The sequence below is a fragment of the Terrapene carolina genome, unplaced genomic scaffold (assembly GCF_002925995.2).
Source record: "Terrapene carolina triunguis isolate 2854851 unplaced genomic scaffold, T_m_triunguis-2.0 Scaffold837, whole genome shotgun sequence".
In the NCBI taxonomy this organism is placed as follows: Eukaryota; Metazoa; Chordata; order Testudines; family Emydidae; genus Terrapene; species Terrapene triunguis.
The window spans coordinates 5,932,048-5,958,253 of record NW_020665188.1 but is presented as its reverse complement, the minus strand read 5'-3'; the positions used below and the strand labels follow the sequence as shown (position 1 = coordinate 5,958,253).

The window sequence follows — 26,206 nt, the reverse complement described above, 5'->3', positions numbered from 1 at the left end:
GCGAGCCCGGCCGCGGCTCTCCGCTCTCCCCGACCGGCCTGAGCGCCGGGGGGAGGGCGGCGAGCCCGGCCGGGGCCCCGCTCTCCCCGGCGGCCAGAGCGCCGCGGGGAGGGCGGCGAGCCCAGTCACGGCCCCGCTCTTGGGCCGGAGCACCCCACCGCGCCGCCCCCCTCCAGGCGCCGCCCCAAGCACACGCTTGGTGGGCTGGTGCCTGGAGCTGGCCCTGCCCTTAACCTGGATGTTTCTCCTGCTCTTGTAGGTAAACACCTTCCAGATTGTCCTCATCACTGACAGTAAACTCTCCTTTACCATCTTCAACTATGAGTCTATCACTTGGACCACAGGCATGCATGCCAGTAGCGGGGGAGATTTTGCTGGCCTGGGAGGCATCGCAGCACAGGTAAGCTCTGCCCATTGCAGATGCTGCTTCCTTTCTAATGCCTAGCACCGTAAGTCTTCAGAGCCTCCTGGTGCTATTTCTTTTACTATATTATTAATTTCTTGCCAGGATCATGAAGCAACTGAGGAAATGTTGATGGTGGTTTTTTTTTTTTTTTTGACGTTCTTAAATATCCATGTGTTCTCTCCCTCCTTGATGCTAAGTCCATATAGGGGGCTTTGTTATAGCAAAACCACAGTTCTTTACATTGGCCAATGCCTCTTAATTCCTTTCCTTCCTAACCTCAGACTTCAAGAGCAGCTGCTGCAGCAAGCATAGCTTTCTATTGTATTTTTATTCCAGCCCTGTGTGCTGGGGTGGTGGTGTTTTTTTTAAATCAGTGCCCGTTCGGATGTGTGAATTTCCCACCAGTTGCTCTGTCCTTGGCCCGTTGCCTGCTCTCGTTTGAGAGTCTCCAGAAAGCAGGAAATCGCAGGTGTAAAGGAAACGGACACATTTCAAATCCCAGAATTCAAAAGTGCGGATTTTATGGCTGTAAACAGAGCAGTAACCACATGCCTTGGAAGGCGGACAGTGCTCCAGGAACACCCCACCCTAACACTGGCCAAAGAGAAGGGAAGTCTCAGAAAAGTCTCACCCAGTGGCAGTTTGTTAGTGAGTTTGCAAGAGTGAGCTGCAGCCACTCAGAGTGAGACACAGTGGCTGGGCTCTGTGTAGGAACAGCAGGACTCCACATGGCAAAGGAGCCTGCTTGGCCTATCCTAGCAGAGCTGTTCCCCTAGACTTATTTCCGTCCAAAATTTGTCTGGGCTCAACCTGCACACACAATGCCAGGTGCAGAGGAGAATGAAAATAGAATAGATGTCACATGCTTTTTCCAAGGAGTGAGTCATCAACATGAGGAGATTGCTAAGGCAACGAATGCTTCTGTTTGCTGAGGCTGCTATGTTGAGCCATGCAGGAGGAGTGTTTCAATGGGCAGGCCTTTGAATTACCTTTCTTTTAAAGCTGTCGTCAGTAGGTAGATCGGCCCTGTTTCCTGCTTTTTATTCATAACCATTCTGTGTACAGCCATGCAGGACTTCCAACCAGCCAGGATTGTGTACTCCTTACATTGTTGTTTGTGTTCCTAGAAGGCCCAGCTGAGATCAGGGCTTTGTTGTGCTGGGTGCTGTGCAGACATGGAGGATACGCCTGCAGTGCACTGGGAGGTGTAATTTCCAGGCAGGTAGATGTACATGCACTAGCTTTGATGGAGCTAGCATGCTAAAAATAGCAGTGAGAGCTGGCAGCACGGCCTAGCCACCTGCATACAATGGTACTCAGGTGGCTAGATCAGTGGCAGAGCCAGGATTAAAATTTAGGTCTTCTGAGTCCTAGTACTGTGCCTTAACCACTAGACAACACTATTTCCAGGGCCTTGTTGTGCTGTGCCTTGTATACATGTGGCCAGCACCCCCAGAGCATAAGCTAATAGTGAGATGATAGTGAAATAAACAGCAGTCAAAGAAATCAACTTCTTCCCTTTTTTATTCCTTGTGGATTTCTTCTTCTCAGGGTGCTGGACCATGGTGGAAACGAGGCATCCCGGTCTCTTTCCCTTCCCCCCACTAGAGTTTTCACTTTCCGCATTTTGTCTTCCTAGGCAGGTTTCAATGCTGGTGATGGAAAGCGCTACTTCAACATCCCCGGATCCCGCACCGATGACATTGTCGACGTGGAGATGACTACAAATGTGGGTATCCCCGGGCGCTGGGTGTTCAGAATCGATGATGCCCAGGTGCAAGTGGGGGGCTGCAACAACACAAGTAAGAGGACAGCAGTTAGGTTTGTTTAAACAAACAATTCTTCACTCCCTTCACTGGGTTCTCTTTCTTTCCCTGGGTAATGCCAGTGCCCATGAAAAGTGGGAAGAGAGCAGCCATGCAGAGGGACTTATCAGGAAAAAGAGCTAAGGGTATTGTGGGAGGAAATCCTAGAAACCACCAGCCCAATGAATGGCTGCAGTAAAATAAATGGCCAACGGAATACTGGATGCATTGATATAAGGCCAGAGTACCAAGCAAACCAAAGTGAGGTGGTTACTGTACCACGCACTGGCTGAGCCAAGTTCAAGGCCATACACCTCTTGTTGAAGTTGATGGGAGTTGTCCTCCTATACCATGGCTGAGTGGCTCACTGTGTTTGCTCATGGGAAGGCTGCTCTCGCCCTTGAAGGGGTGCACCATAGAACAATAAGGCTACATCTTTAATGAGAAAAGGGCTAACGACATCAGGTCAAATTCAACTCCCTTAAGCAAGGCAGGGCTCTGTTGCAATGAATGGAGTTGTGCCTGCTTCTCCTAGGGCTGCATTTGGCCTGTTGGCCCTCTCTGCATTGGGGAAGAGACAACTGTGTGGTGTCGGGAGTGAAGTATTCACCATTATGAATGTGTTTGATAAGGGGGAAGGTGATAAATGTCTCTTGCTGATGAGATTCAGAGATGTACATAACCACTGTGGGTGCTGGAATGAAGGTCTCTCTCTTGAGTGCCCGGGATTTAAATTTGGGCTCAATGTCTCTTAAAAATAGGAAAACAATGGGAAAACTAATGGGAAATGGGGAATTCCAGCAGGACAACTGTAAAATGTAATAAGCAAGGTGGAATAAGGAAGAAATATAAGAGGAAGGACCTGGGAGAGCCAGGTTCAATTCCCTATTCTGCTTGTGTTACCTTGGACAAGTCACTTAAGGTTTGTTTACATGAGAAATTATATGGGTATAGTTGTGTGGCTCCCAAAGCGACATAAGCTAAACTGTAAAAAGGCCACTCTCAGCCACTCTTATATTGGAATGAGAGCATCCGCATGGGGAGTGACAGGGTATAACGCTCACAGGTCCTAGCAAGCACCCACCCACTAGGATTGCTGTGAGGGGAATCCAAGCCTCTGTCCTCTGGATCCCTGGGGTGTTTCAAGCTCCTGGAGCCTGACTGGAGTTCAGCCATTGCCCCAGATAGCACTGTGAGGGCGCAGACCTTCTATCCAGCACCCCTCTTCCGAGGGATGGAACCTGCTGTCCAGCACCTAGCCCTTACCCTTCGACTGCTCCATGCTCAAACACACCCCTCCCACAGAACTCCTCCCCAAAGGAGGAGTTCTGTGGGAGGAATGTCACTCTCTCTGGGGTGTCACTCTCTCTGGGGCACGGAGAAGTTGTGAAGTACACACACACACACACACACACACACACACACACACACACACACTTGGTACTACAATCTAACATCTTTATACTCTTTATATTTAATCTGGTAAAGCACAGAGCACCCAAAACAATAAAGCACCCTAAACGCAATGTCCCTCACTAGCTCACTCTTCCCTTGGGGGATCATCTCTATTCAGGCAGGCAGAGTCCTCCATCCCATTGCCTGTCCTGCCCCTGCAGCAGCCTCCCTCAGCGTCATCTGGTACAAAATGGCTCTCACCCCCAGCTCACCCTCCCTCCTATGAGTCCCCTTATAGACTCCTGCTGGGGTCACCTGCTTCTTTTGTTCTGCCATTTGGTGACATTCGTTACTTCCAATCCCCACACGCGCACACACATACACACACACCCATGAGACAAGAGGAGGAATTGCCTTCTCCCAGGCAGAGCAAATGCATTGTCCCAAGATGTACTTTGAATAGAGAGCACTGAATGCTGATCATTCACCATTGTCTCTCACCTGGCAGAGCTATGATGCTACACGGCCAGCTCATGAGGGATTCAGATAAATACATGACATGGTCATTTCATGAGGCAATTTCACAAAATCATCCAAAATTCAGAAGTGGTACAGACAGAACCCCCAATTCATCACAATAACTACTGCACTTCAGAGTTGCACCATACCTTATGTAAGCAGGGGGATGGTCCTGCTATTGTGGGGAACTTTCCTAGCTTCTGCACTACCCCGGTGGAATCAGCTAGCGAACGGATCTGAGTCCTCACTCCCACTTCCTTTACCCAGAGGCCTGCCTGACCTCAAGGACTCCACTTCCTCCCTCCCGTGTGGCAGAGTCCTCATAACCCCGACAAGGCTGGGCCCAGGATTCCTGGGAGGCTGAACCCCCAGTCTTATCATGGTCACTTAGGATAGGGGCTAAGGTGTCCCCACTCCGGGGTGCTCGCTTCACACCGACCATGTCCCTGGCCCAGTCAGCACTACATTAAGTTCAAACCAAATACAAGTCAGCAAACAGAAAATGTAATAAAAATAAGGAAAGAAATGGGAAAGGTTAAAGCAAACAAGGACCCCGCCCTGTGAGCGTGGGGATACCACAACCAGCCCTCTCTGGGATGTAAGGGAAGGTCACAGTCTGTTCCTCACCCGTCCCAGGCCCCCCCGCAGGCCCTGGCTGTTTTGCGGTGACACCGTGGATCAGACCCCGCTCTGGCAGTGGCTACACGCCCTCAGGCGCTAGTTGGCAGGGACCCCTCTCCCCAGTAGTGCCCCTCCCATTGGGATCATTTCCCACCTTTGAGTCAGGCCTGCAAGGCCTCTTGTCCGGCGACGTCTCCCTGCGCTGGGCCCTCTGCCAAGGGCTCCCCTCACTCTCCACAGCTGCTAGCCATGCTCGGCTCCGGTGTTACTTGTGGCACAGCCGGCATCTGCTCCCCAACTCTGGGCCTGCAGCCCCCGCTGTAGCTCAACCCTAGCTCCCCATTGGCGTGGCTGGTCTGTTCAGCACCAGCTCCCAGCTCCGGCTGCTCCAGCTCCCCAGCTCTGCCTCCTCTGGCTCAGTGCTGCTGCTGTGCCCCCAGCTCAGTCCTGGCTGCTGCTCTCCCCTTAGCTCTGCCCTACTCTGGCTCAGGCAGCTCCCGCTCACACATAGGATAGGCTCTGGCCTCCTGACTCCCTCATTGGCCTGCCTGCTATGTCAATCAGGCTGACCTGGAGTGTTGGCCTCTCCCCATTGGCCCTGGAGACTGTCAGTCTCAGGATCCTGATTTCTCTTCATCCCTTCCCCTTTCTTTTGGTACTGGGAGAGGGCTGACCAAAAACCCCACTAAGTTTCAGTGAGGGGCCAACAGCCCCCTGAGATTTATACTGGTATATGTCCCATATAGAGAGGCCCCTAGCCAGTCTGTGCCTCAGTTCCCCATCTGTACAATGGGAATAACAGCTCTGCCATGCCTCCCAGAGGTGCTGTGAGGATAGCTACATTAAAGACTATGAGGTGCCCAGACACCATAGTAACAGGGGCCATATGAGTACTATAGCCAGAATGTGTTGCCAAATAAATGCACTGAAACAAACCAAACAGATATATTTAAGAGCCAGTGGCACTGTATGCCATGGCTGGGGCTGGAAGTTCCTGGGGATGCAGGAGGAAGTTGGTTCAGTCCAATGCTATTGTTGCTAAGACATATTGTAGGAGTCCTGTGGCGCGTGTTCTCTTCTATTAAAAGGTGTGCTACCTTGGTTTGCAGCCTCCGTGTGTTTTACATTACGCCCCTGTTTGAATGGGGGGAAGTGTATTGAGGACTGCATCACGGGAAATCCCTCCTACTCCTGCTCCTGCCTTGCAGGCTTCACGGGCAAGAGATGTCATCTTGGTAAGTGCTCTCTGTGCCGTCCTGCATGGGCACGTTGATGGGGTACAAACATTTCTCCTCCCTCTGAAGCTTGCACCTCCATGTTAGCGTCTTCCCTTCTGGAGACCTGCCTCAAACTAACTGCCATTATCCTATGCTGCTTAGCTCCCTCCGGGAAGAAGAAAATTCTCCCAGTCCCAGGAACAATTATCCAACAAAAGGGCACTTTGGTTCCATAGGAAGGATGGTCTAGTGGCTAGAGTGTTAGCGTAGGACTCAGGAGACCTGGGTTCAGTTTTTGTGCTCTGCCTCAGACTGCCTGTAGAATCTTGGACAAGTCACTTAGTCTCTTTGTGCCTCAGTTCCCCATCTGTACAATGGGGATAATGGCACTGCACTGCCTCTCGGGTGGGTTGCAAGGATAAATAATTAATGATTGGGAGGCGCTTGGGTACCATAGGAATGGGGCCTGTATATGTACCATAGAGTCTGAGAACAGGAAGAGATCCCTGGGATGGAATGATGCTTTCTGGTCAGCCAGCCACAGAACATGAGAAGAGAACATGCCAGCGATGCCCTGCTCACCCTTATGGCCTCCATAGTATGTGGCTGACGTATGATGGAAATGGGGACAGTTGGGGGGGGTGAAGCAGAGTCTGTCTGTGGCTCTGTTCTGCCCCAGGCCATGGGGCGCTCCATGCCACATGGAGCGTTAGTGAGCATGGGCAGCAGGCTTCCCTTGTGGGAAGCTAGCTCCCTGTCCTGCCTCTTCTGCCCATGGCCCCTTGCCCTCCCCACTTGCCCCCCCCAACTGCCACTTGCCGTGTCCCTCCTCTCCTCCACATCCCCTTTTCCCCCAAGGCCCCTACCTCTTGCACTCTCCATTTCCCTCCTCTCCTCCACCCCGCTCCACCGCGAGGCCCCAGGCAGCGGCGGGCGGTGGAGGCCTCAAGGAAGGGGTAGAGAAGGGAGGGGAAGAGGTGGAGTGCAGTCAAGGCAACCATGGCCCAGGCGTCTGGCGGTGGGGTGGCGGCGGCGGCTTTGCCAGGGGAGGCTTAGCCTCCCCTAAGCCTCCCCTAGCCTGTTATACCCACCACCTATGTCGGTGAGCCCTCCTGACCATGGGGCCGCTCTGGTGTTCCATGTTTCTTTGCTGCTTTTCCCCTCGCCGCAGGGGGAGTGTCACATGCCCCTAACCCTCGACTCCACCTCTGTTCTCTTTCAGATGTGGATGAGTGTCTTTCCCACCCATGTCAGAACAGTGCCACCTGCATCAACGGCATCAACAGCTTCAGTTGTCAGTGCCCACCAGGGTTCAAAGGAGCCATGTGTGAGACAGGTGCGTTGGGCTGCCCAGTAGACATGTGGCCCACAATGCATTGCTGATGGGCTAAAAACCAAATACAGCTTGGCTGAGACAGTACAAACTCAGTGCACTCTGGGAGAGGATCCTTCATTCTGTTCACACATGGGAACTTGGGGTGAGGGACCTCCACCGGTGTCTGCCCACCTGGGACGGACTCTGGGCACTGGCTCGCTTTCTGCACATGCAGCTGGATTCAACAGCTATTCCGGCCAATGGAAAGACTTCCTTTGGCTGCACAGGGCTTTGGGTCAGGCCTTTTCCATGGGAACATGGAAATGCTCTCCCAGTGAAGTCTTCTGCGTGCAAATTGGTGGAGTGGAAACACACAAAGCCTGCATTGATTGTATTCTAAGGCTCGGCTTCCAGTTCTAGTCTAGAGGCAGGATAATGGGATGGGGAGATAGGAACTTCTGAGTTCTGATCCCAACTCTGACACTGACTCCTGCTGGGGCCTTGGACAAGTTGCCTAGCACTATGTTCTCCCATCCTAACTCTCTGTGACATAAATAGGAACACTCCCGGAGGGAGGCACCAATCAGCATGGGTAAGAGTGATTGGAATGGGCCTTTAACCTCCCACTGTCAGTTCCCCCTCTGACAGAGGGGGATAACAGGACGTACCTTACAGAGCGGACAGGCAGCCTGTGGAACTCAAGGGGATGTTGTGAAGGCCAAAAGCATAACTGGATTAAAAAAAGAACTGGATACATTCATGGAGGATAGGTCCATCCATGGCTATTAGCCAAGATGGGCAGGGATGCAACCCCATGCTATGGGCATCCCTAAGCCTCTGACTGCCAAATGCTGGGAGTGGATTACTGGGGATGGGTCACTCAATAATTGCTTTGTTCTGTTCATTCCCTCTGAAGCATCTGGCACCAGCCACAGTCAGGGGGAGGATACTGGGCTAGACGGACCATTGGTCTGATCCAGTATGGCCGTTCTTATGTTCTTATGAGTGTGAGGGACAAGGCTGGGGCTGGGCAACTCCCTTTGGCTCCCCTGAAGAGTTAGGGTCAGATCCTCCCCATCCCCAACTCTCCATTGAGTAATACCTACCTCTGCAAATAACCCCACTGAATCAATGGGCTTCTTGTGGAACGAAGTGCGGCTGCACGAAGGGGCAGGATCTGGCTCTTGAGGCCGGTTAGTGCTCTGTAGTTTTTATCCAGCAGGGACCCTCAACTGGCTTAAAGAAATACCCACCGAGCTCAATGGCATGGTCCAGAAGCAGTTCTGAGCTCCTTGTAGAGAGCTACATGCATCCTGGATTTGGACCTTGCAAATACAAATGAAACTGGTGTGGCTGCAAGTGCCTCTTACCTGACACTGATGGCGCATTTCTGAGCAGTCTGGGTGTTAGCACAGTGCACGTCAGCAAGTCATTTTGAAGCCCCCTCCACTGTCAGTAGGTCCTGCTTAGTGAAACAAGCTATGTGCTGTTTAATTAGAATGCAAGTGGCCCTGCTCTCTGCAAGACTTTCACCAGTTCAGGTTTGATCCAGAGCCCTTTGAAGTCAATGGGAACCTTTCCCCTGACTTCAGTGAGCTTTGGATACAGCCCTTGTCGTACTGAGTCGATGCTAATCCAAACAGCAATGTAATCAGGAGCTAGCATATCCACCCAGTCATGTGACACGTGTAGACTCCTCTGGGCATGAGGATGGCAGCAAGGGCCATATTTCAAGAGCTCAAGGGCAGATGTTCAAGTTCTCAGCACCCACAATCAGAACCAGATTTTTAGAAGAGCTCAGCTTCCCTTTAGAGACCTAAATAAGGGGCAGAGTTTCAAGAGTGCTCAGCACCCAACATGGTCCTCAGCATCCTTTGTCGTGGAACCCCATCAAGACACCCCAGCCTCCATGCTGGTGAGGGTATCTTATGTGTCCTGGGACAACTAAGCCAATAAACAGTGAGGGAAATTCTGAACCAACCTACTGAAAAATCATCCATCTTATAAATAAGCCTGTGTAAGCCTCTACAGAGCTGTATCTAAAGGGGAGATCCATTCGCTTAGTTCTCAGAGATCTTAAAACAAAGAACAGAAGCTTAGCTCTGAGCTGTTCAAGTCTGGACACATCAGTGTCCGTGTCCTCAGCCATCCTGCCTGATTTCCTGATCCCTTGGGACGGGAAGTGGTCGGCATTCTCTAGAGAGCAAGAAGATATTACAGCCCCGGCTGAGTTCTCCCTTGCAGTTGGACACCAGGCTGCTGTATTGGATCCAACCTTTGGATCTCATGTACTTCCAAGCCTACTAAGTCTGAGCAGTGTCCAGACTCTGTCTCTAAGTCTGGCTTCTCTGGAATCCTTCCAAGGTACCGTTCCCCACTGTCTAGTTCCCCTTCTCAGCATGTCAGATCCTGTGGTCCAGCTGCCTAGACTCCAAGGCCAGTACTGCTCCATAAGTCTCCCCAAAACTTAAGCATGTCCTCCCCAGTGCTTTTCCTAAAATTTTTCCTAATATGTAACCTAAGTCTCCCTTGCAGCAGATTAAACCCCTTACTTCTTGTCCTACCTTCAGTAGACGTTGAGAGCAGATAATCACAGTCCTTTTTATAACAGCCCTTAACATGTTTGATTACTGTTGTCAGATCCCCCTCAGTTGTCTTTTCTCAAGACTAAACATGCCTACGTTTTTTAGGTCAGGTTTTTAAAACCTTTTATCAGAACTGGACACTCTGCTCTCGCTGAGGCCTCAGAAGTGCTGAGTACAGCAAGATAATTACCTCCCATGTCTTACAGACCACACTCCTGTTCTGTCATTTCCTGGGTCCTCTTTGGTCCTCTTTTTAATGATAGGTACTTCAGTCCTTGTGACCTCACCCGTCCTCCAGGAGTTCTCAAAGATAATTGATAACAGTTCCAAGATTACTTCAGCTAGTTCTTTAACTATTTTAGGATGAATTTCATCAGACCCTGATGACTTGACTATATCTAATTTATCTAAGTATTCTTTAAACTGTTCTATCCTTATTTTGGCTTCTGTTCCTTCCTTCTTGTTGTTAATATTAATTGTGTGAGTATCTGGTCACCATTAACGTTTTCAGTGAAGAGTGAAGCAAAATAGGCATTAAACACCTCAGCCTTCTTGATGTCAGTCATTACTACATGGGCAGTGCATGACTCCTGCATTTGGGCAGGCTAGGCACGACCGGAAGCTCCCAAGAAGTGGGGGGGCCCACCCCCTGCTCTGTCCCAAGGCCCCGCCCACACTCCACCCCTGCTCTGCCCCTAGGCCCTGCCCACACTTCACACCTGCCCCATCCCGCCCATCTCTTATGTTTCTTCACCCACCGCTCACTCCTCTCTGCCCCCTTCCCCGAGGTCCCCCCTGTGATGGGTTGGATCACAGAAACCCCCTTGGGAACTGCCAACTGATGTGCCAAGACTACTTCTGCCCCTGCTTTCCTGCCCTGGCAGCTTGGGACTTCAGTGCCCTGCCTGGTTTGAGCCAGACCCGCTGGCCTGCTGCAAACCCAGACCCAGGTCTGAGCCATATCCCCTAACAGATGTAGGCTTAATTGAAAGCAGCTTAAGAAGTGTTCCTGTCTTTAACGCTTAGATGCCCAACTCCCAATGGGATCCAAACCCCAAATAAATCCATTTTACCCTGTATAAACCTTAGGGTAAACTCATAAATTGTTCGCCCTCTATAACACAGCTGTTTGCCCCCCCCAGGTATTAATACATACTCTGGGTCAATTAATAAGTAAAAAGTGATTTTATTAAATACAAAAAGTAGGATTTAAGTGGTTCTAAGTAGTAACAGACAAAACAAAGTGAATTACCAGGCAAAATAAAATAAACCTGCAACCCTATGCCTAATCCAGTAAGAAAACTGAATACAGATAAAATCTCACCCTCAGAGATGTTTCAATAAGCTTCTATCACAGACTGGACGCCTTCCTAGTCTGGGCACAATCCTTGCCCCTGGTACAGCCCTTGGTCCAGCTCAGGTGGTAGCTAGGGGATTTCTCATGATTGCAGCCCCCTTTGTTCTGTTCCACCCCCTTATATGGCTTTGGCACAAGGCGGGAATCTTTTGTCTCTCTGGGTCCCGTCCCCCCCTTCTAAATGGAAAAGCACCAGTTTAAAGATGTCACTGTAAGACTTCATTACCCACTTGCCAGCACACACATATACAGGAAGACTTACAGGTAAAACAGAGCCATCTACAAACAATTGTCCTGGTTAATGGGAGCCATCAAGATTCCAAACCACCATTAATGGCCCACACTTTGCGTAATTACAATAGGCCCTCAGAGTTATATTTCATATTTCTAGTTTCAGATACAAGAGTGATACATTCATACAAATAGGATGAACACACTCAGTAGATTATAAGCTTTGTAATGATACCTTACAAGAAACCTTTTGCATGAAGCATATTCCAGTGACATTATATTCACACTCATTAGCATATTTTCATAAAATCATATAGACTGCAATGTCACACCCCTGCCTGCCCGCTCCTCTCAACCTCCTCCCCCAACGCCCCCACCCACCCACCATTTAATAGTTTCATCATCAGCCTGGTGAAGAGCCAGTAGCTCGCCGTCAAAGCAAGTCGGCGAGCACTTGTCAAGGATATGCGACAGTCTGACATTGACCACATCTACATGACGGATTGTTAGAGAAACCCCATTTGAAAAGATTGGCCACACAATTACCCTGTCCTATATGAAGCCAGGTCAGGGATGACCACTGGTACCTTGGCAGGTCAAAACTTGGTGGGCAGATGGTTGGGTCAGTGACGAGAGAGTGATTAATAACTGTCGTTGCTGACCACTCGTTATGCTGAGCAGATTTCACCGCCATGCCCTGTGGTGGCATAAGTGACCAAAAAGGGTGTCTAGAAGACAGGCGAACTAGCGGGTGGTTGAACAGGTCTGAGTACAGAGGCAAGTTGCTGTTCTCACAGATCTTGGCCAGGAGCATGATGGTGGCCCCCACATGATGGTGGCAAATATGGAGCAGTGCTATGTTACTAAGTTTTGGCAGCCATGCAACAGAGTTGCATGTAAAGTCCCAGTAACAATGCACATAGCTTTGTTAGCTCTACATTGATCAGCCTTGTGTGAGACAAGTGACCCCAGACAGGAACACAGTATTCTGCTGTTGAACAGCTGAGAGCAAGGGCTGATGTTCTCAGCATCCAGGCACTCACACCCCAGGTTGAGCCAGCCAGTTTTCTGAGCAAATTGTTCTGAGTGCTAACTTTGGCTACTGTCTTCTTCAAGTGGTGCGTCAATGACCTATCCAATGTCACGCCGGGGTAAACCAGGCTTGGGTCGTGCTGCAGGCATTGGCCATTTAAGAACATATTTAGCTTGTGGCTTGTGCTTGCATTATGCAGATGAAATACACGAGAAACCATCTTGGAAAAGCTCGGCTGCAAGTGCCATCAACTACAGTAGTCTGCCATGAGTTTCACAGCATCATTCAGAACCGTGTCAATTTCTGAGAAGCACTGAGCTTGGTAGCCGCAGCAGATGTCATCAGCATAGATAAACTTGGGTAAGAGTATGAGGGGGTAGCCGTGTTAGTCTGTATCCACAAAAACAACAAGGAGTCCGGTGGCACCTTAAAGACTAACAGATTTATTTGGGCATAAGCTTTCATGGGTGAAAAACCTCACTTCTTCAGATAAACTTTGATGTACACTGAACAGTACTGAGAATAGAACTGAACCTTGAGGAATACAGTTAACATGACACTTCCAGGAACTGAAACAGTCACCCATGAGTACTCTGAACTGCCTATTTTGAAGTAAGAGCTCTACTACTTCGACCCTACCCAATGAGGGGCAACTCAAGAGCATTTATACAGACGGCCTCTGTGCCAAACTGTGTCATAAGCAACAGTCTAATCCAGGAAGACAGCTGTTGTCTTTAGATTTTGTTGAAAACCATTTCTGATAAAGGTGATCAAGGCTAGACCTTGATCACAGATGCTACGTCCTTTCCTGAACCCTGCCTGCTCAACCTGCAAGACATCGTCCAAATCTGGAGCAATTTGTTGAAGGATCAAATGCTCAAACACCTTGAAACGCACTGACAGCAAGGATATTGGGCAGTAACTCACCATATTGCAGGGGTCCTTGCCCGGCTTCAGAATGGCAATAATCTTTGCTTGACGCCAAATGCACAGGAGCGTCTTCTCATTAATGACCCATATATAGAAATTAGTGAGCCACAGTGTCACCTTTGATCCAAGGGGCTGAAGGAATTCCGGCAAGATGTTCTCATACCCATTATTTTTCCAACCGACTTCTGGGTAGTTAAAGTCCCCCATTACTGCCAGGCCTTGTGTTTTAGATATTTCTGTTATTTGTTCTAGAAATGCCTCATCCCCCTCCTTTTCCCCAGCCCCTACCACAATGTCATCCCTATTTTTCCCCCTTTTATCTTTACCCAGAGGCTCTCAACTGGTCTGCCTCTCTCCTCCTTCTGGACATCAGAACAAGTGTGTATGATTTTGATGTATAATGCAACACCACCTCCCTTTTTACCCTGTCAGTCCTTCCTTCCATAGAGAACCAGACTTCTCTATGCCAATATTTCAGTCATGACATTTATCCCACCAAGGCTCTGTGATGCCAATAAAGTCACAATTTACCTTATGTAGTAACATTTCCAATTTTTCCTGTTTATTCCCCATATGCCTTGCATTTGGGTATAGACATCTAAGTTGCCAAGCAGATTTCCCCACTGATTTCCCTCTTATGATCCATGCATTTCCAGTATGTCAGCCTTCAGCAGTGCTGATGCTTCTCCCCTTCAGGGCAGATGACACGGGCATCTTACACCTCAGCATTGATTCAGGACATTACTCCATGCAGCAAGCTGAGGACATCAGTACTCGGAGACACAGTCTCTGATCATGATTGCTATGTGCCACCTCCTGCCAAACTTGCGTGGGTGCAGATGAGGGTGTTCAGAGGCCTAATTTTGGAAGGGAGAGGCTCTTGTGATAGATCAGCTGAGCGGTGATGGGACAGCAGAGGGCAATGGGGTGAATCTGCAAGGTGTGAATATGCTTCTTGCTGTCCAGCTGGGGAGAGTGAGAGACGGCCAGCAGGGGCAATTTGGTGGCAATTGGAGGAGGGTTCACAGAGGCCGAGTGCCTAGGGCCCTGGGAGGAATGTGGCAAATGGGGATAGGATGACCACGTTTGTTGGCTTGAAATAAGGGAGAACCACATGAAAAATAAGGGACAACACTTTATTTTAAGGGACATTGCAGGGAAACACCATTTCTCTTTGCATAGCATGTATTTGTCTCTCAAGTATACACTTCTGGTGCCCTCAAGAATACAATGCAATTGTCATAAACTTCAATTTAATATTTCAAATGGTAAAGGGACAGTCCCTTCAAATAAGGGATGGATGGTCACCCTAAGGGACAAATCAGTGATTTAAGGGACAGTCCCTTAAAATAAGGGATGGCTGGTCCCCCTAGTTGGGGTGTGCATATCTGTCCCATAGAGCCCTACAGCACTTGCTTCAGCTTTAGCCACCTGGGGCTCTAGAGGGGCTGTGTCAAGCCCATGTTTGGCACCCCATCCCAAATGAGTAGGGTTCCCACATCCAGGATATAAAAGACTGGGACATCCAGGATGATCCAGAGTCCATACAACTGAACAGCTGACCGTGTGTACTGAGCACCCATCCCAGGTCAGCTGTCTAACAAGGTAAGGTGCTGCTCAGGATGCACAATGGTGCGGTGGGGTCCATAGTCATTCTATGAATCCAGGCTGGAGGGGTTGGGGTGCACAAGAGCTGTAGGATTGGGATCGGTTATGTACAAAGCATGCTGCCATGGCAGATGATGATTCTGGTATTGGGGCCTCGTCTGGAGCCAACTGAAATCCAAAGGGTCTTTACATTGACTCCAATGGGCTTTGGCTCCGGTCCTTATTGGGAGCCAGCAGGCAGAAGCTGGACAAAAAGCTACACCTGCCTGGCAGACAGCTGTCACTTAGGGTCAGATAGAGCCAAACACGAGGGTTTCCTTCCAGAAATGCCGAGCAGGAGGAATTGCAAACAAACCCTGACCAGAGCTTCCACTGGGGGCTGTTCTCAGAATGACAGATAGCTGCGCCTGCCCAGCTCAATGGACTCCTCTGGATGAGCCACCTCAGTCCGAGCACAGGCCCATGGTATTACCACGGGCCTCAGCAACTTGCCCTAAATAGCTGCAGTGTCTTGGCCTCCAATAAGAAAACTTGTCCTAGGGAGCAAATAAGAAAGTGGATGTTTACTAAAGGAAAACACATCCAAGAGCAAACATGGCACCAGCACCCAAATGAAGAAGGTAAATGAACCAGCTGAACTGTCCAAGCCAGGGAATATTGTCTGATTTGCCCCAGTGTAACAATAGCATCCTACATGGTATACATATCTGTATAACTCCTTCCTCCTTGCATGTCACTGTTGAACCAGACTTCATGGGAGCAAGTGCTAAAGGGGAAGGAAATGTAATGAAAAGGTATGTGATTTACTTAAAAAAAAACTAATGTGCAAGAATTGGAGAAAATGAATTAGTGCTGCCCCCTGCTGGTGTGATGGTGCTTGGCTCCCTGGGATAGTATGATTTTTGATGGTAGGGCTAGTGGCTGCTATAAAGATGAACAAAAGACTCTGCATTTTGAGGACCTGTCATTCCATAAAGGCCCTGGGATTCACAAGCTGTCCTCCTCCCTTTCTCCAGCAGTAGGACTTGAATGGGAGGAAAAACACCAGCAGTCCAGTTCCCTTTCCAGCCAAAGGATCTGATGGGGAGGCAGTGCCTGGGAAATGTGTCCTTACAGCAACTATGGGGGTGGGCTTGGAAGGTGTGACAGTTCCAGGTTGGGAGGAGTTGGGCGTGTCATTCCCCAGCACTAGATTCAATCTCTCATTTGTTTATTTTGAACATTGCAGTGGAGTCGCCCTGTGAAATGAAGGAGTGCCAGAACGGCGGGCAGTGCCAAGTGGCAAACAAGACAGCGGTGTGTGTGTGTCAGGCAGGATATACAGGAGACTCCTGTGAGATAGGTAAGAAGCCAATTGGATGACCACGTGTTGGAATGGCCTCAAGTGAGAGGTGAAGTTTTAGGGTGACATCTCATATGTTCCACTTGAACTGAGGTGAATTTATGGGCCTCCTAGCAGGTGTTGGATTGTGCCCACCGAGGTACCCCTCCATGTTTGGGTTTGCTTTTCCTACCTCCCCAATTCCTGAAATTAGCAGTTTTTGGAGGGCAAGGTTCTGTATTGTTATTGTACATTTAGTTGATTTTCAACTCCATCCCTGCGCACCTGGGTCCATATAGATTATTACTCTCCTCTGAAAGCATTCACAAGGATCTTAGAGGAAGTAAAGACGTATGTGTAGGTCAGAGATGAGACCACACCTAATATCGGACAGGTCCACATGGGGGGGAGGTCAATAGTGAAAGTGGAGTGAGCTAGACCAGGGATCGGCAACCTTTGGCATGCGACTCGCCAGGGTAAGCACCCTGGCGGACCGGGCCGGTTTGTTTACGTGCCGCATCCGCAGGTTCAGCCGATTGCAGCTCCCACTGGCCGCATTTCGCCGCTCCAGGCCAATGGGGGCAGCAGGAAGTGGCAGCCAGCACATTCCTCGGCCCGCGCCACTTCCCGCAGCCCCCATTGGCCTGGGACGGCGAACCGCGGCCAGTGGGAGCCGCAGTCAGCCAAACCTGCGGACGCGGCAGGTAAACAAACGAGCCCGGCCCGCTAGGGTGCTTACCCTGGCGAGCCACATGCCAAAGGTTGCCGATCACTGAGCTAGACCAAAACTTGGCTATGAGGGCAGAGACAAAGAAGTACACTAGAAGTGCACTTAGTGGGGAGGGATAGCTCAATCGTTTGAGCATGGGCCTGCTAAACCCAGGGTTGTGAGTTCAATCCCTAAGGGGGCCATTTAGGGATCTGGGGCAAAAATCTGTCTGGGAATTGGTCCTGCTTTGAGCAGGAGGTTGGACTAGATGACCTCCTGAGGTCCCTTCCAACCCAGATATTCTATGATTCTATGACACATGAAGCAAGCATCTGGGAGTTGGAGGAGGGCAGAGTGCTAGGTTTCCCCTAGGAGAGAGTGCAGAGGTCAGAGACAAGTCAGAAATCTAGAATCTAGCAGATACATTCATCTGGAGGAGGAGCTGGAGAAGAGATCTAGCCCTAAGGAGATGCACACACCTGGAGCTGGAGTCAGAATAGGATAGAACTCTAGAAGAGGGTTTGCCGCTCTATATTTCCAGTGGTAAGAGACAGAGCCAACCAGCAGGGGGCCTTAACCACATCCATAGATATGCGTGTTGGGTTTTAGCTGGTCCTGGAGCCAGGGTTAGCCCTGAGCCCCTTGCTGTTCTTCCCCTACAGAAATAAATGAGTGTGAATCCAGCCCCTGCTTGCACGGGGGACGCTGCATCGACCTGGTGGATAACTACACGTGTGTGTGTGTGGAGCCCTTCGTGGGACAGCGCTGTGAGACAGGTGCCCTTCTCTTATCTGCCCATGGCAACAGCCCCTGTGTAGGGCTGGGATCAGTCCGTGGCTGACCCTTCGCCGTTCCTGCCTGCCCATGTGTGGCTGTCCCTCCCCAGGCTCCATCCAGCCATGCTCTTAGCACTCCTGAGTCATCGGGGCTGAGCCGAGGCTCCCTCTCTCCCACTCCAGACCCCTCGCCGTGTGAGGACAGGAGCTGCAGGAACCGGCAGACCTGTAACTACATCCGCCCAGGACGCTACATCTGCACGTGTTCGCCGGGCTACTATGGCAACAACTGCCAGTACGGTGAGCTCTGCCTTGCTCCTTCCCCCTCAGCTGAGGACATGGGGCTTGACTCTGAGCAGCTTTGTGCTGCTCCCGATGGAAACCCCCTTGGGATTTACGCTGGGTGGGAAGCCCCCAGACAGGACAGAGCTCTATGTCACACCACCTCCCAGCACTCAGAATCAGGCCTGGCCAGGGAGAAGGAGACTGCACGGGCAGTCCCCAGCCCTTGGGGTGCTCTTGGCAGCAGGCTGTATGCCATGGATTGGATCAGCCCCCAGCTGACCTCAGGGGAGCACAGAAGGGATCCTCCCCAAGTCCTACCCCAACCACCACTCAGGGGAGCAAGCAGCAGATTCGGTAGAACTCCCCCTGGACCGTAGCAGGAGCTGAAGGTGCAGGGCCAGGTGTCCCACAGAGGGACTCATCTGAAATGCGCCATTTCACCAAGGCTCCTCCCAAGCCACTTATGGGAAATGATCGCAAAAGGGCTATGGCCGGGGTTCTCAACCCCCTCAGGGGGTCATGAGGTTATTATGTGGGGGTCATGAGCTGTGAGCCTCCATCCCAAACCCCACTTTTCCTCCTGCATTTATTATGGTGTTAAATATATTAAAAAGTGTTTTTAATTTATAAGGGGGGGATCACATTCAGAGGCTTGCTATGTGAAAGGGGTCATCAGTACAAAATTTTGAAGTCAGTTGGGGGCTGATCCGATCCGTGGCATGGCAACCAGTGTTTTCCGGCAGGACCTGCCTGGCTGTTGGAGCTGACCCTGCTGGCCCATCTGACCAGATTCATCTCTGGAGTTACTCCCATTAACATCCTGGAGGGATACTGGGGGGTGTTTTGGCCCCTCCTTAGCTTAAATGACTTATTATTATTATTATTATTATTCCTTGACTTTAGCAAAGCTTTTGATACGGTCTCCCACAGTATTCTTGCCGCCAAGTTAAAGAAGTATGGGCTGGATGAATGGACTGTAAGGTGGATAGAAAGCTGGCTAGATCATTGGGCTCAACGGGTAGTGATCAATGGCTCCATGTCTAGTTGGCAGCCAGTTTCAAGCGGAGTGCCCCAAGGGTCGGTCCTGGGGCCGGTTTTGTTTAATATTTTTATTAATGATCTGGAGGATTGTGTGGACTGCACTCTCAGCAAGTTTGCAGATGACACTAAACTGGGAGGCGTGGTAGATACGCTGGAGGGTAGGGATCAGATAGAGAGGGACCTAGACAAATTAGAGGATTGGGCCAAAAAAAACCTGATGAGGTTCAACAAGGACAAGTGCAGAGTCCTGCACTTAGGACGGAAGAATCCTATGCACTGCTACAGACTAGGGACCGAATGGCTAGGTAGCAGTTCTGCAGAAAAGGACCTAGGGGTCACAGTGAACGAGAAGCTGGATATGAGTCAACAGTGTGCTCTTGTTGCCAAGAAGGCTAATGGCATTTTGGGCTGTATAAGTAGGGGCATTGCTAGCAGATCGAGGAACATGATCGTTCCCCTTTATTCGACACTGGTGAGGCCTCATCTGGAGTACTGTGTCCAGTTTTGGGCCCCACACTACAAGAAGGATGTGGAAATATTGGAAAGAGTCCAGCGGAGGGCAACAAAAATGATTAGGCGTCTGGAGCACATGACTTATGAGGAGAGGCTGAGGGAGCTGGGATTGTTTAGTCTCCAGAAGAGAAGAATGAGGGGGGATTTGATAGCTGCTTTCAACTACCTGAGGGGGGGTTCCAAAGAGGATGGAGCTCGGCTGTTCTCAGTGGTGGCAGATGACAGAACAAGGAGCAATGGTCTCAAGTTGCAGTGGGGGAGGTCTAGGTTGGATATTAGGAAACACTATTTCACTAGGAGGGTGGTGAAGCACTGGAATGCTTTACCTAGGGAGGTGGTGGAATCGCCTTCCTTGGAGGTTTTTAAGGCCCGGCTTGACAAAGTCCTGGCTGGGATGATTTAGTTGGGAATTGGTCCTGCTTTGAGCAGGGGGTTGGACTAGATGACCTCCTGAGGTCCCTTCCAATCCTGATATTCTATGATTCTATGATTCTATGACTTTTCCTGCCCAGTCTTTCACTGATGTTCACTTTTTGCAGGTGGGCCCAGAATGCCAAGTGCTTGTCTCTCTAGTCCATGCCAGCATGGTGGGAACTGTCTGGAAACCGAACAAGGCTATGTCTGTGAATGCCCAGAGGGCTATATGGGCACTGACTGCAGAGACAGTAAGTAGCAGAGGTGGGGGTTTCTTGAGCCAGAGGTTGATCTCTGGATAGAGTTTTTCTTGGACAGTTTTACTGTTACATTTGAGAGCAGGTCAATTAGATCAAGGGTTGATCAGAGTTCAGGATGTGCACAGACAATCCAGGAAGTTTTTGGAAAGTGTAGGGGACAATTTCCTGGGGCAAGTGCTGGAGGAACCAACTAGGGGCAGAACTCTTCTTGACCTGCTGCTCACAAAGAGGGAAGAATTAGTAGGGGAAGCAAAAGTGGATGGGAACCTGGGAGGCAGTGACCATGAGATGGTTGAGTTCAGGATCCTGACACAAGGAAGAAAGGAGAGCAGCAGAATATGGACCCTGGACTTCAGAAAAGCAGACTTTGACTTCCTCAGGAGAATAACGTGAGGGGGAAAGGAGTCCAGGAGAGCTGGCTATATTTTAAAGAATCCTTATTGAGGTTGCAGGAACAAACCATCCTAATGTGTAGAAAGAATAATAAATATGGCAGGCAACCAGCTTGGCTTAACAGTGAAATCCTTGCTGATCTTAAACACAAAAAAGAAGCTTACAAGAAGTGGAAGACTGAACAAATGACCACAGAGGAGTATGAAAATATTGCTCAGGCGTGAAATCAGGAAGGCCAAATCACACTTGGAGTTGCAGCTAGCAAAGGATGTTAAGAGTAACAAGAAGGGTTTCTACAGGTATGTTAGCAACAAGAAGAAGGTCAAGGAAAGTGTGGGCCCCTTACTGAATGGGGGAGGCAACCTAGTGACAGATGATGTGGAAAAAGCTAATGTACTCAATGCTTTTTTTGCCTCTGTCTTCATGAACAAGGTCAGCTCCCAGACTACTGCACTGGGCAGCACAGTATGGAGAGGAGGTGAGTAGCCCTCTGTGGAGAAAGAAGTGGTTCGGGACTATTTAGAAAAGCTGGACGAGCACAAGTCCATGGGGCTGGATGCACTGCATCCGAGGGTGCTAAAGGAGTTGGCAGATGTGATTGCAGAGCCATTGGCCATTATCTTTGAAAACTCGTGGTGATCGGGGAAGGTACCAGATGACTGGAAAAAGGCTAATGTAGTGCCCATCTTTAAAAAAGGGAAAAAGGAGGATCTGGGGGACTACAGGCCAGTCAGCCTCACCTCAGTCCCTGAAAAAATCATGGAGCAGGTCCTCAAGGAATCAATTCTGAAGCACTTCGAGGAGAGGAAAGTGATCAGGAACAGTCAGCATAGATTCACCAAGGGCAAGTCATGCCTGACTAACCTAATTGTCTTCTATGATGAGATAACTGGCTCTGTGGGGAAAGCAGTGGACATGTTATTCCTTGACTTTAGCAAAGCTTTTGATACGGTCTCCCACAGTATTCTTGCCAGCAAATTAAAGAAATATGGGCTGGATGAATGGACTATAAGAGGGGGAGGGATAGTTCAGTGGTTTGAGCATTGGCCCGCTAAACCCAGGGTTGTGAGTTCAATCCTTGAGGGGGCCACTTAGGGATCTGGGGCAAAAATCTGTCTGGGGATTGGTCCTGCTTTGAGCAGGGGGTTGGACTAGATGACCTCCTGAGGTCCCTTCCAACCCTGAGATTCTATGATTCTATGTTCAATGGCTCCGTGTCTAGTTGGTAGCCGGTATCAAGCGGAGTGCCCCAAGGGTCGGTCCTGGGGCTGGTTTTGTTCAATATCTTCATTAACGATCAGGAGAATGGCATGGATTGCACCCTCAGCAAGTTTGCAGATGACAATAAACTGGAAGTGGTAGATATGCTGGAAGGTAGGGATAGGATACAGAGGGACCTAGACAAATTAGAGGATTGGACCAAAAGAAATTTGATGAGGTTCAACAAGGACAAGTGCAGAGTCCTGCACTTAGGACAGAAGAATCCCATGTACTGCTACAGACTAGAGACCGAGTGGCTAGGCACCAGTTCTGCAGAAAAGGACTAGGGGTTACAGTGGACGAGAAGCTGGATATGAGTCGACAGTGTGCCCTTGTTGCCAAGAAGACTAACAGCATTTTGGGCTGTATAAGTAGGAGCATTGCCAGCAGATCGAGGGACATGATCATTCCCCTCTATTCGGCATTGATGAGGCCTCATCTGGAGTACTGTGTCCAGTTTTAGGCCCCACATTACAAGAAGGATGTGGAAAAATTGGAAAGAGTCCAGCGGAGGGCAACAAAAATGATTAGGGGGCTGGAGCACATGACTTATGAGGAGAGACTGAGGGAACTGGAAATTTGTTAGTCTCTAAGGTGCCACAAGTACTCCTGTTCTTTTTGCGGATACAGACTAACACGGCTGCTACTCTGAAACCTGAGGGAACTGGGATTGTTTAGTCTGCAGAAAAGAAGAATGGGGGGGATTTGATAGCTGCTTTCAACTACCTGAAAGGAGGTTTCAAAGAGGATGGCTCTAGACTGTTCTCAGTGGTACCAGATGACAGAACAAGGAGCAATGGTCTCAAGTTGCAGTCAGGGCTGGCTCCAGCTTTTTTGCCACCCCAAGTGGCGAAGGAAAAAAAAAAAAAGCCGCAATCGGCAGCACTTCGGCAGCAGCTCTACCGCGCCGCTTCATTCTTCAGCAGCAATTTGGTGGCCGGTCCTTCCCTCCAAGAGGGACTAGGGGACCCGCCGCTGAATTGCCGCCAAAGACCCAGATGTGCCACCCCTTCCCATTGGCCGCCCGCAAGCACCTGCTTCCTGCGCTGGTGCCTGGAGCCGGCCCTGGTTGCAGTGGGGAAGGTTTAGGTTGGATATTAGGAAAATCTTTTTCACTAGGAGGGTGGTGAAGCACTGGAATGGGTTACCTAGGGAGGTGGTGGAATCTCCTTCCTTAGATGTTTTTAAGGTCAGGTTTGATAAAGCCCTGGCTGGGATGATTTAGTTGGGGATTGGTCCTGCTTTGAGCAGGGGGTTGGACTAGATGATCTCCTGAGGTCCCTTCCAACCCTGATATTCTATGATTCTATGTCCTCAGATAAGCAGTGGCTCTCCTCTCCAACAGGGAGGTGCAGCTGGCTGGGGATTTGCCATCTCCTAGAGGTTAATTCGGTTAAAGTTCTGATGTCCTAGATGAAGAAAAGGGAGGTTCTGCTGGGAGGCTCTTGTAGCTGAATGGAATCCAGGCTCCTCTCACAAGGGAATCTGTGCAAGCCTCGTGTTTACTCTTCGTCAGAGTCACTTGGTTGCCACAGTGATGGGCAACCTGATAAACACCTAACTAGCTAACTAGAGCATGGACTCGACTGTCCCAAAAGAGCCTCCGTTTGCCATCTCTGTCTGTCACAGAGCTCTCTGAGGACTGCGAGTGTCGGAACGGGGGGAAGTGTCTGGATGGAAACTTCACCATTTGCCAGTGTCCGCCTGGATATTTTGGACTCCTCTGTGAATTTGGTAAGAGCAAAGATCTCCCAGTTTATCAAACTCTCATATTTCCTTCCTTTCCCCTTTCTTTTATAATTGAAAATAGAGAGAGAAGCTAGGAGTCCTGCTGGTCCCACAGCCATTGCTGGTGCTAGCCCTCAGAGACTATTCGCTATCACAGACATCTGCTGCTCCACCAATCAACCTCTGCACTGCTCTAGAGCCAAAGGGAGGCTACATGCCCAGGTCCTCCCCGTCCTACTCTTCTCCACCGGAGCCCCCTACTCAGCATCATTTGCTCTGGGGCAAAGGAGAATGGACTATTTCCATTTGTTCAGTCCTTAGCTCCACACCCTGCAGCCCGTGGACCCTCCCTAACTTGGCTGCTGTCTCCTGGAGGAGAGGGAGGTTTGGGGTTTCATACACATTCGCTCCTGAGCTCTCCACACCGACCCAAATAAAGCTGCAATAGCCCCTCCTTGGCAGGAGGGATGGAGGGTTTTGTACAGGGTCACTTTCCCCTCCAGCTCCTCCTTAGCAAAAAAAGAGTAAAACATCTCTGTAGAATGCCCTTCCCAGGCCCTGAGCTGACTGAGCAGATGGCTGGACACTGACATATGGCTGGCACAAGGCGGGGGGGGAGTCACTCACTGGACACTGACCTCTGGCTAGCACACCACGGGGGGGTCACTCACTGGACGCTGGCTTCTGGCTGGCACACTGTGGGTCACTGACCAGATGTTGGCCTCTGGCTGGCACACTGGGGGGTCACTCACAGGACACTGGCTATTGTTGCTGTTCTCACAGAAGTGACTACTACACCTTGCAATATGAATACACAATGTCCGGACGGGGGCTACTGCATGGAGTACGGTGGAAGCTACCTGTGCGTGTGTCATACGGACTATGGCACCAACCACTGTGAGTCTGGCCAGGTCTGGGCACAGGGAGGGGCTGGGGTCAATGGAAAGGGTGCGGTGTGACCTGGGTGGGGCAGGCACTTGTAGTGTGGCTGAGGGGATCCGAGCTGCAGTGCCGGGGTGGTGGGGGTTGTCAGCAGTGCCTACAGTGATAGAGGAGCAGTGGAGGAGGGGAGGGGCGGCGGGTGAGGGGGTGTCAATGGAGGAGGTCAGGCATTTGTGACATGGCTTGGTGAGCTGCTACAGCACAAGTCAGGGGCAGGGAGCACATCAAGGGGATGAGCCGTGCCGGTAGGACGGCACGGGATACCAGGGAGCCAGACTCCTAGCAGTTCCTGTAGGGAGTAGATCTCCCCTGCCCCACTCGTTCAGGGGTGTCAGAGACCCTCTTCCTCCCTCGTGTCCCCCAGGTGGTGTCCCCAAAGTGGTGGTGATGACAATGCCTAGTTCCTATCTGGACATTCTGGGTCAGCTCTTGGTCCCGATTGCACAGCTGGGCAGAGCAAGGTGCCAAGTCCTGCAGAGAGGGCCTGACCCACAGCTCAATGGGGAGAGTCTCATGGGCTCTGGGTGATTCGCTATGTGGGACCCAGTCACACCACTGCAGGAATGCTGGAAGCTCGCCCTAATCCTAGCAGCCCTGTGAATGGCTAGAGCGCAAACACTAGTGGCCCACAGCAGGGTGAAGGCCACTACAAGCCCTGCAACGATACAGCCAGGGAGGAATGCCAGGGAGCCAGCCAGCCCTGCCACAAGGAAGGAGCAGACTAGATGCACCTGTGGGGTTTTGCCACTCAGACCTGTTCTGCCTGGTAGGACTTGTATTGACCAGGTTAACTGTGTAGTCCCATCTGTGATTTTTCAGCTGTGCCATCTCCCTGCGACTCAGAGCCCTGCCTGAACGGGGGGTCCTGCGAAGCCCACGATGACTCATACACCTGCGAATGTCCCCGGGGCTTCAACGGCAGGCACTGTGAGAAAGGTACTCCTGAGGCATGGGCTGGAGAGACGGGGCAGGGAGGGGCCCTCGGCGTGTCCCACCCGCCATGCACTCTGGTTAGTCTGTGTTCAGGAGACTCAGCCCCATGCAGAGTAGCAGCACAGATGCAGGAAACAGCTGCATCCAGCCTTCCAGCTCCCCTTTCTGTCACTGTGTTGGGTAGCTCAGTCGAGCCGGGGAATGGTCACCTACAAAGAGTTCTGGCTACAGCCAAGAGATTGGAGCAAAATCCAAGCCCCCTAAGGCAGACGAGCAGCCTAGAGATCCTTCAGCTGTAAGAGCCAGTGCAATATCTGCTGGCTCTTCACAGTGGGGAAACGCCACTCCTGGCTATGGGGGCAGGGGAAGGTGAGAGATCGGGGCAGAACTAACAGCCTTGGGCTCTAGGAAACCCCTGAGGAACAGAGATGCTAAGAGGGGCAGTGAAATCAGAATGGCGCTTCGGCCTGTTTGGGTCTCTTCCCTTCAGGACATCTCTTGGGACTGTCTGGCTCCCCAAGCGCTGAGCAGATTCTGTAGCTCATTCTAGAATGGAGTGAAAGATGCACCAGTGGGTCCGACCCCGCTTGCATACCCCTCTGCCATGGC

At 50.6% G+C, this 26,206-nt stretch overlaps 1 protein-coding gene across 3 annotated transcripts in view; it reads left to right on the top strand.

The window, feature by feature from the left end:
• Window positions 1-265: 265 nt before the first annotated feature.
• SNED1 (sushi, nidogen and EGF like domains 1) overlaps window positions 266-26,206 on the top strand; it is a 70,308-nt gene continuing 44,367 nt past the window's right edge. For all 3 annotated transcript variants that reach the window (XM_026660818.2, XM_026660816.2, XM_026660817.1), the window contains exons 1-11: window positions 266-400; window positions 2,046-2,208; window positions 5,856-5,981; window positions 7,186-7,299; window positions 16,251-16,364; window positions 17,715-17,828; window positions 18,012-18,128; window positions 20,207-20,332; window positions 23,624-23,728; window positions 24,506-24,619; window positions 25,484-25,600. In XM_026660818.2, the coding sequence (XP_026516603.1) occupies window positions 347-400; window positions 2,046-2,208; window positions 5,856-5,981; window positions 7,186-7,299; window positions 16,251-16,364; window positions 17,715-17,828; window positions 18,012-18,128; window positions 20,207-20,332; window positions 23,624-23,728; window positions 24,506-24,619; window positions 25,484-25,600 (1,264 nt within the window). In that variant the 5' untranslated portion in view covers window positions 266-346. The remainder of the gene's footprint in view (window positions 401-2,045; window positions 2,209-5,855; window positions 5,982-7,185; window positions 7,300-16,250; window positions 16,365-17,714; window positions 17,829-18,011; window positions 18,129-20,206; window positions 20,333-23,623; window positions 23,729-24,505; window positions 24,620-25,483; window positions 25,601-26,206) is intronic.